The sequence below is a fragment of the Thermobia domestica genome, chromosome 11 (genome assembly GCF_964235325.1).
Source record: "Thermobia domestica chromosome 11, izTheDome1.hap1.1, whole genome shotgun sequence".
Classification (NCBI taxonomy): Eukaryota; Metazoa; Arthropoda; class Insecta; order Zygentoma; family Lepismatidae; genus Thermobia; species Thermobia domestica.
This window is the reverse complement of record NC_137464.1, coordinates 222,106,752-222,122,860: the sequence shown is the minus strand read 5'-3', so window position 1 is coordinate 222,122,860 and position 16,109 is coordinate 222,106,752. Positions and strand designations below refer to the sequence as shown.

The 16,109-nt window shown below is 37.5% G+C and overlaps 1 protein-coding gene across 2 annotated transcripts in view; it reads right to left on the bottom strand.

Annotated features, from left to right (window-relative positions):
* Nucleotides 1-16,109, bottom strand: part of LOC145663752 (uncharacterized) — a 44,626-nt gene that overhangs the window by 6,448 nt on the left and 22,069 nt on the right. For both annotated transcript variants that reach the window (XM_081729843.1, XM_081729842.1), the window contains exons 4-5: nt 10,090-10,148; nt 7,256-7,397 (exon numbers count right to left, since the gene is read on the bottom strand). In XM_081729843.1, the coding sequence (XP_081585969.1) occupies nt 7,256-7,397; nt 10,090-10,148 (201 nt within the window). The remainder of the gene's footprint in view (nt 1-7,255; nt 7,398-10,089; nt 10,149-16,109) is intronic.

The window sequence follows — 16,109 nt, the reverse complement described above, 5'->3', positions numbered from 1 at the left end:
AAATGTGGATGTTGAAGAAGCACTTTACACATGAATAGTGCAGCAGAGAACCAAAAATAACATGTTAAGTGGCGACATTATCGCAGAGTCTATACAGCTTTTTACAAAGAAATGATGGGAAGTGATAATTACTGTCAGTAAATTTGTGTACGTATTTTAAGCTTGTTTCGGGCGATTTTTTAGCATTCCTTGGTAATCCTATCTTTTTGATCATCCAAACAGCTCGAGCAAACAAATATTCGGATTAAAGAGGTTAAACTGTATTTCATTTCCAGTTTTGAATATTTCCCATCACTTTTCGGCCGGCTTAATTCGAGCACATGTTTACTGACCAATGGACTACAATACACCCTAGTAGCAAGAAAGCTTTCGGTTGGCGAGTGCTCGGCTTTTGGCTTTCTATGCTTGCACATGAGAGACATGCTTTCATACAATCTGCCTTTTGTTGTACTTGTAAGCGATGCTTTAGACCCTTCGCAGAGGGTCATAGCATCACTGGCCGATTATTGGCTATTGACTTGACTTAACTTGTAAGACACTTGCATCAAACTTGAATGGAACGCTGAATGCAAGGTTGCCTACATGTAACTTTGTTAATGGAATCTAGCTTCCGGCATGCTTGCAAGTTTTCCAATCAAGCTGAATGCAAGCTTGACCGAATTGTAATTCAAGCTTACAGCAAGCGGTTTGCAAGTTGTTTCTGCTATTAGGGCAGATTCCTTGTTTATTGATTATCGAACATTCCTATCAATGTTTGCCACGATTATTGTTCCCATCTAATCTATAGCGCATGCTTTCGCAGGACCATACTTATTCCTTAATTCAGGTAATGAATATCTTTCTACTCCAAATAACTTTACTCCTTACAATGGACAATTCTCGTCGAATTTTCTTGTATCAAATGTACGAATTATTCATTTCTTTCGGGGCTACCTTTGTACCGTCCCCGCTTCCAATCAATTTGTATAATAATGAAATCTCATCTGACATTTCATTCTCGATTTATAGTCATTTTGTTCCCTTGCGACAAATTATAATCAATAATTATTGATGACCTCTATTTCCGGAACGACTGACTTCCGGACACTTGTTGTTATTCTTAAATTGTTACTTTTGTCACCTTCAATCATCACTCTAAGTTTGTCCCAAGGTCAGGGAAACGCCCTATACACAAAATTTATGCACTTATGGTCCAGCATAACTTTTGGATACTTGAAGCAATTTTAACCAAACTTGATACTTCTATGACTTAATATCTAAACGAAACTACTGTGAGAGTAAGACTCCGTAGTGCTCCTTGCAGGAGTGAGTAGACAAGCGTACAAATAATCAAAAACGACCCATATTAGTGTAGAATCCATAGTTTTCGGGGGGTCGCTGAGATAAGTAGTCACACTCTTATCGTTAATATCGAGTGCAGTCCCATCGTCCTAAGGGTGAGAAGGAATCAAAAATAAATATCAAAAATGTCAAAGATTTCTGTGAAGTCCACAATTTTGAAAGTCGTAAAGCTGATACGTGACATCTCGAAGACATTTAAGCTCAAGTTTCGACAAGAATAGGCACGTCAGATGGCTTGATAATGAACAGAGCAATGTCGAAGGGGTGTACATCGACATCTATCTACACACACACACACACACACATATATATATATATATATATATATATATATATATATATATATATATATATATATATATATATATATATATATATATATATATAGGGTGTTTCAAAACAACACCGACAACGTTAGGGAGGTGGTTCCTGCCACCAAGATAAGACAAAAAAGTATAGACCAACCTGGGTGCACAAATGCTTCCTTTCGAAGTTATAGGCTCCGAAAACAGAAAAAAAAACTTTAAAGTTGCGGCACTGAATTTGGATTTAAACGGCATCGGAAGTGTCACTGTTCATCTCAGCGATAGCGAAAACTAAGTATTATATACTAATATCGATCATTTTTAAATATCTACCCCCTCTCCTTCCAAAAGTCGTACCGCTAAAGTGAAATGATAAAAGCACTCCCAGGCCTGAACCTAATCTACATTCAAACCTTGATCGAGCTCGGTCGGGTGGTTCAAGAGTTATATATTCTCCTCCCCTACGTTGAACCGTCATAGTAAAATGATAACAACCATTCCAGGCCCTGACGAAGTGACTATCATAGTTATTTTCATTCATTTATATATATATATATATATATATATATATATATATATATATATATATATATATATATATATATATGTGTGTGTGTGTGTGTGTGTGTGTGTGTTTGTTTGTAGGGATGCACGCGAGACGAGACGAGACGAGAAATGGAAAAGTCTCGTCTCGTCTCGCAGCCTCAAATGTTGGTCTCGTCTCGCTTCTCGTCTCGTCTCGCAAATGTAAAGTCTCGTCTCGCGTCTCGCATAAAAGTTTGGGTCTCGTCTCGCGTCTCGCGCGAGACTTTCTCGCATGGTCTCGCAGTCTCGCATATATTCTGGTCAAAATTTTGCAATGTGTTATTCTATGGCTGTTAATGAATGATGATGTGATATTCTCTCCGAAGGCAGGTATTTAACCTAAAAGTCCCTTGGCAAGCTGAATCCTTGGTGGTTTGCCATTGATTTCCATGGGATGAATGTTCATAGCATCCTAAGGAGACGGAACCTAAAGTTCAACATGGTATCCGAACTTGTGTCCCCTCCGCTCCAAATTAAAAGAAAAGTTGTGCTGGAATTTGATTCCTGGACCATTAATTTTCGTCAAATTAACCCTTTCCGGTACCTGGCTTTTTGGGCTATTTTTTAGACTTTCAGTCAAGCAGCTACTGCATCGTCACTATTTACCCTACGATCATGGTTCATACCTCATTCTCTTCAGAATGAAGCTGGCTTTCAAATGGTACCACTTACATGCTCATGCCATATACCAGGAGCGGGAAAAATGATGTCAAAGGGAAAATTACGGAGGGAATTTTTTCTCGCACTTTGGGCCCCTCTGGAGCGGCCCTGTGTGAACGTACCCATCTAAAAAAATCTGATAAATAGTACTTGGTATACTAAATGTGTGTGCCAAATTTCAAGTTTCTATCTTGAATAGTAAGGGCGGAAGAAATTTTATCAGGAATTCCCACCACGCCCCAAATTACCGTAAAACACCATGATCTAAGGTAAAAAAATTCCTGAGACATCCGTAATTACCCTAGGGTCATGTTTCGCCCATCATTCTCTTCAACTTAGAACTGCCTTTCAGGCGGTATTACTCACATGTCTCCATCATGTATCTAAGGCGAGAAAATCCCGAAAAAAGGGATTTTTTGGGTCTAAATATCCTTTTTTCAACTTTTAGCCCCTCTGGACCCCCATGTTTTAACGCAGAGTTCTGAAAAAAATCTGATAAATACTACTAGGTGGGCTGAATGTTTATGCACAATTCCAATTTTCCAGGTGCAAAAGTAAGCCCGCAAAAAAAAAAAAATGAAAATGAAATCTTTAAATTTTACGTCCCACGATTATGCCGGTTAGGCTAAAGGAGACGGTGATTATGAGAGATAAGTGAAATGGTGGAATGAAGAAAGTGGGAGGAAACGGAAGAACCCCGAGAAAACCCACGAGCACGGTGTTTGTCCACCACAAAGTCCACATGCCACGAGCTGGGATCGAACCAGCGACCCCAAGCACCGGAGGTGAACGCCCTACCACTGAGCCACCGAGCCCCCCGCCAAAAAAAATATATATATACCGACAATGTCCCATATTCCCGTATACAGAGGGAAATTGTTAAACATTCCCTGAGACATCCCTAATTACCCTAGGATCATGGTTTGCACATCATTCTCTTCAGAATAGAACTGCCTTTCAGGCGGTACCATTCACTTGTCTCCATCATGTATCTAAGGCGAGAAAATCCCGTGAAAGGGATTTTTTTGGTAAAAATTTCCCTTTCTCCACGTTTAGCCCCTTTGTACGCCCATGTTTTAACACAGAAGTACGAAAAAATCTCGTAAATACTCCTCGGTGGACTGAATGTTTGTGCACAATTTCAATCTTCTAGGTGCAAAAATAAGCCCGCACAAAATAATACCGAAAATGTCCAAAATTCCCCTATACAGAAGTATATTTTCATAAAAATTCCCTGACAATTCCCTAATTACCCTAGGGTCATGTGTCGCACATCATTCTCTTCAGAATAGAACTGCCTTTCAGGCGGCCACTCACTTGTCTCCATCATGTATCTAAGGCGGGAAAATGAGGAAAAACGGGACTTTGGGATAAAATATCCCTTTTCTCAACTTTTTGACCCTCTGGATCCCCCCCCCCCTGTTTTAACGCAGAAATCTAAAAAAAATCTGGTAAATATTACTCGGAATGTTTGTGCAAAATGTCAATCTTCTACGTGTAAAAATAAGCCCGCCAAAAAATAATGAACATAGACCGGCCCCGCAATATTAAAAGAAAATATATATTTTAGAATTATGACGTCATCACCTCCTATGTCTCGACGCAGGAAGATGTGAAACCATACGTAAGGTCTTCTACAATGCATCTGGACTTGAAAAAAAAAACCCGGACGAAAAAGCTCAAATAGGAGAGTTATAACGCAATGTACCATGAAACACCCCGTATGGTACAGATTGTACCATGGGATCCCCAAAGGGTTAATAGCATAATTTACAGCAAAACCAGCATAAATTGTTGCTGGATCCAACATTGTTTTCCAGCTTAGAGGTCTGCAGCAATATTTGGCTCTTCTAAAATATCGTCGCCACTATCAACACTTACACGTTTTGGTCGTTTCCTTGAGGGGTGATTTTCCATTATAAAGATGTTTTTATACCACCAAAAGAGCTTGTAGACAACAAAAGAACTTCCCACAACACAATACGACCCAATTCTTTCGGTTCGTTCCAGGGGCGTCATTTCAGACTTTGCTTGGGGGAGGCAAGAGCACCACCGACATAAGAATTTCACGTTTTTTACTAGTATATTAGTATGCACCGACTAAAGTATATGCATTTTTCAAACTCTTGCGGGGGGCAATTGCCCCCTCCTGCCCTCCCTAAATGACGCCCCTGGTTCGTTCGCGCTTGTAGCAATGTTGCATTATCGCATTTTATCAACTTTCGCTTTCAACTTATATGTGTTGCCAGATCTAAAAAATAAAATTACTTACAGATATAAGGCCATTCCTACCATGTCGCATCAAACCTATAGGGCCATCCTACCAAACCAGTGTTTGAATTAAACTTCCGAACTAGAGGGGGATGTTTTTGATAAATATATAGAAAGAAAATACTTATTCCATGTAAAAATATCATGTTATTTCTGCGAGCCGGACCCGGGATAAACTTTGACGAGAGGGGACTTCCCCGCCATCCCCCAACATAAATCGCTAGTAGTAATGCGAAAAAGACAGAAACAACAGAAATATCACAGTTTGCAGCAATAGGGAGACTTATTCGCTTTTCAGACCAAAAAACAGAAGTTCATGTATTCGTGCTCGCCCGCGTGTATGTGTTTGTGTCGCAAAATAAAGTCCTAAATCCATGTTGTAATAAATTTCCAATTTACAAAGCTTTTCTTTTTTAATGATGTTTTGAAACTAAAGAAGGCTTTAATTCTGAAAATCAACCTTGAATAATAATAAATCTCATAAAATGTCTATTGCCCCAATCACTTTTTTGTTCCTGGAGGCATTAACGCTCAACTTAGAATATTCAATAAATGTAAAATCACTAAATATGTAATTACATGTAATTCATAAATGTTGCGAGACTGCGAGAAGTCTCGCGAGACTTCTCGTGCGAGACTTAACTGAGTCTCGTCTCGCGTCTCGTCTCGCATGGTTTAGTCTCGTCTCGCGTCTCGCATAAAATTTTCAGTCTCGTCTCGTGTCTCGTCTCGCAAATGCGAGACGAGACGCGAGACGAGACGAGACTTCTCGCGTCTCGCGTGCATCCCTATTTGTTTGTTTGTTTGTGTTTGAATGTAAGTGTGGGAGTAAAGGAAGTAAGAGTGGGGAAGGAGAGGACATGTAAAAATATTACACGTCTAATATTACTGTGTAATCCATAGTTTTCGGAGTCTCTCCCAAGCGTTTTAAGAACAAGTTCACCTTCATCGGCACAGGGGCGGGAAGGAGTAGGAAATTAAAGGTTCAAAATAACCAGATTAGTATCAATTCCATAGTGTACGGGATAGAAATCGACTTGCCCTTTTTTTTTTTTAAAAAAAAAAAAAAAAACGTTCCGAACATAGTTCCAACCTCAAACTTTCTTTATCATGCCATTTTGATTGAAGGGCATATACTAGAGGGGTAGAACTTTCAAAATCTAAGCCAAAAGTAGAGCATCTTCAGAGTTTTTTTTTTCAGTACACTTTCATTGAAATAGTAAACTCTAATATTTCCCATATACAGGGTGTTTCAAAACAACACCGACAACGTTTGGGAGGTTATTCCTGACACCAAGATAAGACAAAAAGTATAGACCATCCTGGGTACACAAATGATTCCTTTCGGAGTTAGAGGCTGCCGACAACATGCAAAAATAAATTTTAAAGGTCCACAGCTTCAAAACTATGGGACCTACCATAGTCGGGTCAAGACTTCAGTTAGGAACTAAAATGTGCCCTATCGAAATATCTATGTTTCAGTATCCTAAGGTACCGTACTCACGTAACAATTTTTATAGAGGGAGTTTGGCTACGGACATATAATTTGAAGTACTCACCAACTCCTCTATAAAAATTGTTGGGAGGTACCACAGAATTCTGAATCATGGATATTTGGATAGGGCACATATTAGTTCCTCAGTGAAGTCTTGACCCGACTACGGTATGTACCATAGTTTTGTAACTATGGATCTTTAAAGTTCATTTTTTCTCATGTTTTCGGCAGCCTACAACTCCGAAAGGAAGCATTTGTGCACCCAGGTTGATCTGTACTTCTTGTCTTATCTTAGTGTCAGAATTCATCTCCCAAACGGTGTCGGTGTTGTTTTGAAATACCCTGTATATATTTTCCTCGTACGAAGGACAGACACTTCTGCTAGTCAATCTTATACAGGCCCGTAACCAGAGGGGGGCCTGACCTCCCTAAACTTTTCGTGGCCCCTCTAGACCTTAACACAAAATGCTATTATTAATACAAAAAACACAATTTAGCTATTGGTAAGAGAATGTATAATGACTTGGCCCCCCCAAACCTCTGTGGCTGGTTGCGAGCCTGATCTTATAAATTAATATCTTACGTTAATAGTATTTACCTTCCAACAGAATGACTTGAAGAACATACATATAATCGATATCGGGAAGTTTTTGAATAACTTTGCGTGCAGAGAATGCTGCAGAAGCAATGACAGTAACTGCTTTCGATGCTACTAAAGGCAGAATTAGCTTTTCATTTTCCTGGAAAAGGAAAAGCAAACACATAACACAGTATAACACAGTTTAAATGTTTGATAATACATATTACTATAATAATACTATGTGCTAATTTCTTAATAGGGCCCATACACGGTCCACAGTTTGTGCAAACAAGGCTGTTTGTACAAACAGTTTGACTGTGTGTGGCGCTGTATGAACTGTTTGCACAAACGTTTGTGCAAACATTTTCCACATCGAACTCGTTCGAAAATTGTTTACACAAACATGATGTTTGCGCAAACACGTCGACCGTGTATGGGCATGTTTGTGCAAACACGAGCTTTATTTCCGAGTAGGAAGCCTAGGGTACAGACGCTTATTTCTTGCGCTATGGCGTCAATGAATAGGAATCAAGAACTCTGGCGAGAATTTATTGACCTTTATCGAAATTTACCTGAACTGTGGAAGGTAAAGAGTGATTATAAAAACAGGAATTTGAAAAATGCGGCATATGAGAAGTTAGTGAATAAAATGAACGAAATAGATCGTTTCTTGAACCACTCTTTCATCCACACCCTCTTCTTTCTTTTTGGTTTCATGGGTATTTCCGCTTCCAAAGCACAAGCAATTACTATCGCTAAACAAGCTGCTTCAGTGGACATGCTTACGCGATTAAACTCAAAATTGAACTGAAGTTTGTGCAAATAGTTGAATCGTGTATGGCCGAGTGTTTGCGCAAACACGATGTTTGCACAAACATGCTGTTTGCACAAACCGTGGATCGTCTATGGGCCCTGTTAGAAGTATACATTGGCGTCTGTGATGGGAGATAGAAAAACACATCCCCTCCAGAAATTTCACAGAAGAGATAAAATAGATCAGTGTTTATGTAGAAGCAAAGAAGTAGAAAGAACAAATGAATGTAACATACTCGTATGTTGTTAAGTAGCAATTGTTGAGTTGAGCAATGAAAGTTTATGTTTTAAATAAATTTAAAACTCTATTTCTTTAGAAATATGATGTTGTATAGTATTATTATACCCTTAATATATTTAAAATATGTAACTCCTACGTAACTAATAACGCAACATATACTGTTACCTAACTACTGAGGCAATATTTGTTCTCCAATATTCGTGTTATTCTCACTTATATACTCTTTTAATCTATGTGAGTACTTCCGGAACATCTCTAACATCCTGGAACTAAGAATTAATTTAATCAGAGGAAAAAATACAAGAAAATAGAAGCGGGTTGTAGAAATAATTTTAATAAATATAGATAGAAAGGGGTTGTAGAAATAATTTTAATAAATGATAGTAATTCTTTTGTTTAGAAAGAGTTACTTTTACATATGCGTGGGTCAGTCGGAAAGTTAGTTGCACTCCTTCGTAAATATTTTCGGTCAAAGGCTATTTTGATGAAACTGTGTGGCAACACTGCAAACATGTAGCTGTATCGTGTGACGTAGCGCTTTCACGGTGCAAGTGGAGGTGTTCTGATAATCAGTCGTAAACATGTCTCGAAAGCTGCAAGTAGTGTCCAAATTGGAAATGCGTGCAGTGATTCGTTTTTTTTTTTTTTGTTTCTTTTTTGTGAGGGAAAAGGTGTAACTGCATTGGAATTTATCAGCAGTTACATGAAGTGTATGGTGAAAATGTAATGTCATGTCAAGCTATCGCGAAGTGGTGCAACCTGTTTGAGAACGGACGTACAGATATTGACGATGCTGAGCTCAAGAGAAGACCATCACCCTCCTTATAGTACAGACCTTTCACCGTGTGGCTCTCATGTCTTTGGTCTCATGAAAGGCGAACTTTCAAAGCGACGATACCACTCGGATGACAAGGTAAAATCTGCAGCCCAAGTATAGTTATCGGACATTGAACGGGATTTCTTTGCAGAAGGCATAGAAAAATTTGTACGTTGTCTCCACAAATGCTTAACTGATGGAGGTAATTACGTTGAAAAATAGACTGTGAATGGAACTTTACGATAAAACAAAATTATTGTAAAATTTCTATCGTGTTTTATTTTCTTAAACAGTGCAACTAACTTTCTGACTGACCCTTGTATATATAAGAGAAGTCCTAACTAACTGACTGACTGACTAATCAACACGTATGTCAAATTATTTAAGCTAGAAACTTGATATTTGGACAATGGATAGGATTTGTGACTTAAAATGCCGCTAAAAATGATTTTTTGTAAAGTAGATGAGGAAGAGGGAGATAGAAGTGGCAGTTATTATAATAACATGTTTATATAACAGAATTTCTTAAGGTTGGAAAAAATTAAACTTCATGTTTAGATTTATCATGTAAAATAATTAAACATACGTCTCAGCATTTTTTAAAAATATTTGACCAGGAAGAGAAGAGAAAGGAGCGTAAGCGAGTTTTAATCACTTCACTTCGGTAGCTAGCACGTCACGACGTTTGACAATTGTCCAAAAATTGTTTTACTAAATGCAGTTTATCTTCGTTGTTTCCTGGTTCAGATTCGCTTTCTCGTGACTGAGGAAATAGTCACTGAGACTGAAGAAACTATGTAAAGAATGCACTTCTTGAAAAAAAAAATGGAAGTTTCAAAAGTAACAATCTTGCATGCGATTAACGTTACTTCGAAGAATCTAGATAATGTATCACTAAATGTACTTTTGGTTATCAGTATATGAGAGAAACGTGAAATATTGTACTTAAACATGATGCAACTTACATTAAACTCTACTTACTTGCAAAGCTCCAAGGAGTGCCATGGTAGACGCTCCAAGATGAGTATACGAATATCCTTCTATAAAAGAACAAGAATGCATAACATGTAAGATTAAATATGTATATTGTCTAACATGATGAAAAATTTAATACTCTTGAATAAATATAAATATATACTTGAATCGTTCAAAAATGATTGGTCGTACATTTTTTTGTGTGTGTCCACAGGAACCATTTACTATGCAAACGAATACAAATTATATTACAGGTATTCCTCTCCAATGTCTGTGTACTTTTGCCATAATTCTGGCAGTCTCCGTATTTCCGTAGCAAGCCATTCTTTGGGGCTATCCCGGCGCCACTGGTAGATAACTGCATGAAGTTATTCTTGGTGGTAAATTTCTTACCCTACATGACCTTTTTCATACCGTCAAATAGGGCATAGTCTCTCGCAGCAGATTCGGTGAATATGGATGATTTGGCAGAACAGTAAACCTTAGTTCACGCACAATGGCAATAGTTGGTGACTGGCATGTGGTGTGCATTGTCGTGTTCAAGCAGAACACCACGGCTCCACTTTCCGTAGCGGCGTTATTGAATGCGTCGGCGGAGTTTGTGCAGTGAGCTACAGTATCGATCATTCTTGAGTGTTGTATTTTGAGGGAGCCAATCCACCAACAATATCCCTTCCTGATCCCAGAACCCAGTCGCCATTTGTTTCTGAACGAATAGTCACAGTCGTGACTTGTTGGGATGAGGTCTCCCAGTATGTTTCCACTCCATATACTGGCGTTTCTTTTCTGGAGTCTCGTGGAAGAACCATGACTCGTCGACGGTGACCAGAAGCTCAGAGAACTCTGCTGCACCTGCACTGTACTGTTTCACCAACTGTTGACATACCTCCACACGCTTCTGTTTCCGCGAAATGGTGAAAATTGGGGCACCTATTGTGCACACACCTTCTTCATCTTTAAATCCTCATGGATGATGACGTGGAGGGTTTCCCGTGATAGACCTGCTGCCTTCTCTGCCTTGTTTCGCCTGTACCCCATTATCAAGTCATTGACACGCTGGCAATTGGTTTGCGAGCAGTTGCTGGATGCCCAGTGTTTGTGTGTTTTCTAGCACAATCCCTGCCATCTTTGAACTCTGATACCCAAAGAAACACGGATCTGCGACTTGATCCTGTTTCCCCACCTATGGATACTAACCTCTTGTGGATGTGTGAAACAGTTTCTTTTCCTCCAGATAAACCACACTATCCAGCGTTACCCATGCTCCTGTACTTCCCTGTTGCCTTATCGCTGTCACTGGCATACTCGCAAGCCAAAACAAGTGCTCCTGCAATGCGCCACCTATAGGACGCAGTAACACCATCTCGTGGCGGTACACAATACTATAGTCTCTTCCCGCATACATTACACACATTTCAAACTGCTACTTTGCAAGAGTTATAGGAAGAGTACCACTCAATATTGAATGAGCGAAATAATCTGTTGAGTCATATAAATTCGTTAATTTGTTTGTTACTTTGGATAGACGAAAATAATTTATTCTGATTTTTGCATATAAGTGCCTAGATCCTTTGAATAAATATTAAAAAGTATTAAATAATGTTCGTATTCATTTGAAATCCGTCGTATCATGATCATAGTCAGTGGCGGATCTAGGTCGGGACCGGGTGCCCAGGACCCTCCAGTTTTTTGAGTGATGAAAATAATTGAAGCTATTATTTGTGTATTTTTGTAAGCTAATAGTAAACTCGTGATATACAGTGGACTCTTTTTAATTCGAAGTCCAAAGGGACACGAAAAATTTCGAATTATCCAAAATTCTAATTATCCAACAACATGTTCACATATATAACTACAAACAAACCAAAGTACTGTGCATCAAAAATATATTCATATGGTGTAGACTTTACCTTTAAAGCAGCTTATTATTTGCGTGATCGAATACCGCAAACTAACAAACGACATTGACTCCACATAATTCAAACTACGTGTACAATGGAAAATATATTTGCGTACAACACTACAACATACATTGAATAGCCCAAACAATTAAACACCAGAAACAATTTGAATATTCTGTTCTCAATTTTAAAAAGTCGTAAACCTCATTTGCTTAAATTTGATTGTTTTGTACGGTCAATAAATCTTGAATTTCATGTATTGCGTGGAATACGATATTAATAACACTTGGTTGACTTTATCGATAATTCATCTTAAATTTTCAACCAATTCTGAAACAAGATGAGATTGGCACACATTCTCTATCTTTACTTCTTCCCCAACTCACCTTCATCTTTATCATTACATAGATTTTCTATTTATCTTTTGTATTACTCTTCCCTATGGCTGCATCTGGATAACTGAAAACACGTTAAAACTGTATTTCTCTGTTTACATCTGTACAACATTAAAACTTTTCAACTGTATTTACTTCGAATTATCCAAAACATAGGTTCAAAAGTTCGATTTATCCACGATTTTTTACTATCTTTTCAGTGCAGTTTTCAAGGGGAAAGGACTTCTGTTCGAATTATCCAATATTTCGAATTATCCAAGTTCGAATTAACGAGACTCCGCTGTTCCTATCATAGTCAGGGGTCTCGCTATCCCCCTTCCAGTTTTTATCTTCTTGATCCGCCACTAATGATAGTATTATAGTATTTTGAATATGTATTTTCTTTCCATCTCACTTGCAGTTTTACTGTTGTGGGGACACCAAAAGTTTGATGTTTGTGAAAGCAGATTTTGAAAAACTTTACCGAAATCTATTAGCTGTGGACTGGGGGATGCTGCAGAATATTAAGGATGTCAATCAAGTTGTGGATCTATTTTATGAAGTATTGTATCAAATATTTGATGATTGCATTCCCCGTAAAAGTGCAACTAATAAAATCTACCCTACATGGTTTACTCCGAATATTATTAATAAAATTAAACGTAAAACGTATCATCGTAAAAAAGAAAAAAAGTCTCAGTGTAGGCAACACGAAGTACCATGAAGAGCAATTCCGTCAACTGCGTAGGGTAATTAACGCAGAAATAACTGCTGCTTATAAAGAGTTTTTAAGCAGCACAGAAGATAAATTAAAGAATGATCCGAAATTATTATGGTCCTTCATTAAAAATAAATCGCGTCACTTGTCTTCTGATCTCATACAGTACGATGGTCACGACCTTACTGATGATAGGGACATAGCTAAAGCATTCGGGCAACATTTTAGTTCAGTCTATGGCTCTTTAAGAGCGGACTATGACGTATCGAGCATGTCTCTAAATGATCGTTCCAGTGCTCTTCTTGATACCGTATATTTTCACTGCTTCTCATATCCGTAAAACAAATAAAAGAAGCAATAAGTAAGTTGAAATCGAAAACAGCAAGTGACCCAGATAGGATCCCAACGTACATTGTGAAAGGCTGTTCAGATATATTCTTACAACCGCTGAATATTATATTTATCTATAAAAACATGTACCTTTCCTGAAAAATGGAAGGAGTCAGTTGTGTGTCCAATACCCAAAACAGACTCAGCTAGTAACATTGAACAGTTCCGACCAATTTCTATCTTATCTGCGATTGCCAAGGTGTATGAATATATATAGCAATATATCACGGTTTCGGTCATTCTTACTGAAATCCAGAATATCGTAATCTTCGACTGTTTTCAAAAAAAGTAGAACTGTAGTCGCCAAACGGTCAGTGATTTTTGGTTGTGCCCATTGAGACTTTTTCTCAGGTACACAATATCTACAACATATCACGATTTTAAGCAATTCCACCGAAATCTAATTTCCGTAAAGATTGTGCGGGTCATTTGTCATTTCAAAGGGAGCCATTGCCCCCTTAAACTCTTTCCTCGCAAAAACGACAAAACCCGTATTTCCTACTTTGAAGTCATCTTTGCGTCGGCAGAGTTTCGTTCCTTTAATGTGGTCCTTTTAATAAAGAGGGACCATTTTTGAAAAGGGGTTCTTAGCCCCCTTAACCTATTTTCCGAAAGAATTAAAATATTACGTGTCGATTTATTTTATAGGTGTCGGTTTACTATATAGGTGTCAAGTTTGAAGAAAATCGGATGAGTGGAAACCGTTGTGAAGCTACTTCCTTTACATTTTCATTTTTTGGACTTAACCTGTTTTTGCCCCAAAGTCTTCATATGTTGGGCTCATTTTTAATTTAATATTTGTAACAATGAATTTCGCTTGTGGAGTATTTTATTTTTAAAACTTCGAGTGTCTTTTACTTGCTATTTAAATGCAAAATTTATACTTCGATTTCATTATATACTGTATAAGATATGATACTTATTTGCCTGATTACAGCTTACATATAGGGTTGTTTTCCAATTAAGCATTATAGTCGTTAGTTGTTATAATTAATCTTATACATCTATATGTTATCATATAACTAACAAAATAATAACTTTCTTTCTAGCAATAATTCTAACAGCCTTTCAAAATACTTGTAAATCATGAATATTATTGTACCTTAATGGTAACTTGTTATACAACTTTATAAGTTTTACAAAAAAAATTACATAATTTGTTGAATAACGTACATATTGCCATGTGGTTGAGAATTATATAAATTAACAGTATTCGTTAAAACTAATAATTGTTTATATTCAACGTTGGCTAAGGACAGGAGTCAATAGAGACCTTTAGTGAACGCGGCATTGAACCTCCAGTGTCCATAGGGCATAGTGTTAGTTAGTTATATGTATAAAGTAGGTCATATTAGCAATTTATATTTCTTAAACACGTTTATACATGAAGATCGCTTAGACATTTTACACACTATTTTAATTATTTTTTTTCTGCATTCTGAACGTACTAATACTCATTTTTGAGTTACTCCAGTTTGCAATTATACAACTAAGTATCGAATATTTTTTTTACTACAATATCGTACTATGTGTGCCTTATATGCGTATAGTATACCAGGGTATAACAAAAGAAGGTACGGCAAAATTTCAGGGATGGATTCCTTATGGGTAGACAAGCGAAAAAGTTCATATGACCATGTGTCGGTAAATGCATTGTTACAGAGTTACGGCCATTGAGCCATCTGATGGTGTGAAATAGTCACATTCTGGTCGTTCCTTAATGTGACTCAATTTATACCTCAAAAACTCGGCCTCTAATTAAGCTAGAAAGATAATTTTGATATCTATATATTCCTGAAGGACGACGCTTTCCGCTAATATGTATTTTATGTATGTGGGGGATACCACGGTGGACGGGAGACTTTTTTTGTTGTTGTTGTTGTTTTTTCGATCAGTATTTTGGGGATGGCATTCCTTCCCTCTTGGGGGTACACTCATATAATGCATATCGGCGGAAAGCTTCATCATTCAGGAACACATTGTTACCAAAATTATCTTTCTAGCTTAATTCGAGGCTGAGTTATTGAGGTTTAAATTAAGTAACATTAAGGAGCGAACAAAGTGTGACTATTTCACACCATCAGGCGGCTTAATGGTCGTAACTGTGTAACGATGCATTTCCCGACATATGAACTTTTTTTTGTTTGTCTACCCGTAAAGAATCCACTCCTCAAATTTTCCGTACCTTTTTGTTACACCCTGTATATATATATATATATATATATATATATATATATATATATATATATATATATATATATATCTTGTTGAGGGGAAGGATAAAAATCCCTAATCTCTCCTATACGTATGCCACTGTTGTGACATTATAGGACATGAAAGATTCTGACGGGCTAAAAATTGTTTGTTGAAGTATAGTCACTGCATCGACACTTGCACCGCTATTTCTGGCTTGGATCGAAATTCATTACCTCTTAACCAAGACACATTCAAATTTAGCTCAGTTTCAACGTTTTTAGTCAACTGTTAATTACTTCACTTTCGAAATAGAATCTGAAAATTTTAATAGTGAAGGAAACGAGAGCAGGTGAAAAGAAATATCTTCTGAGAACAGACAAAGGAAAACTGATACTGAAGGGAAAGCAAGATCAAAATAACTTACGGGGAAAGCAATGGAGAAGAAGA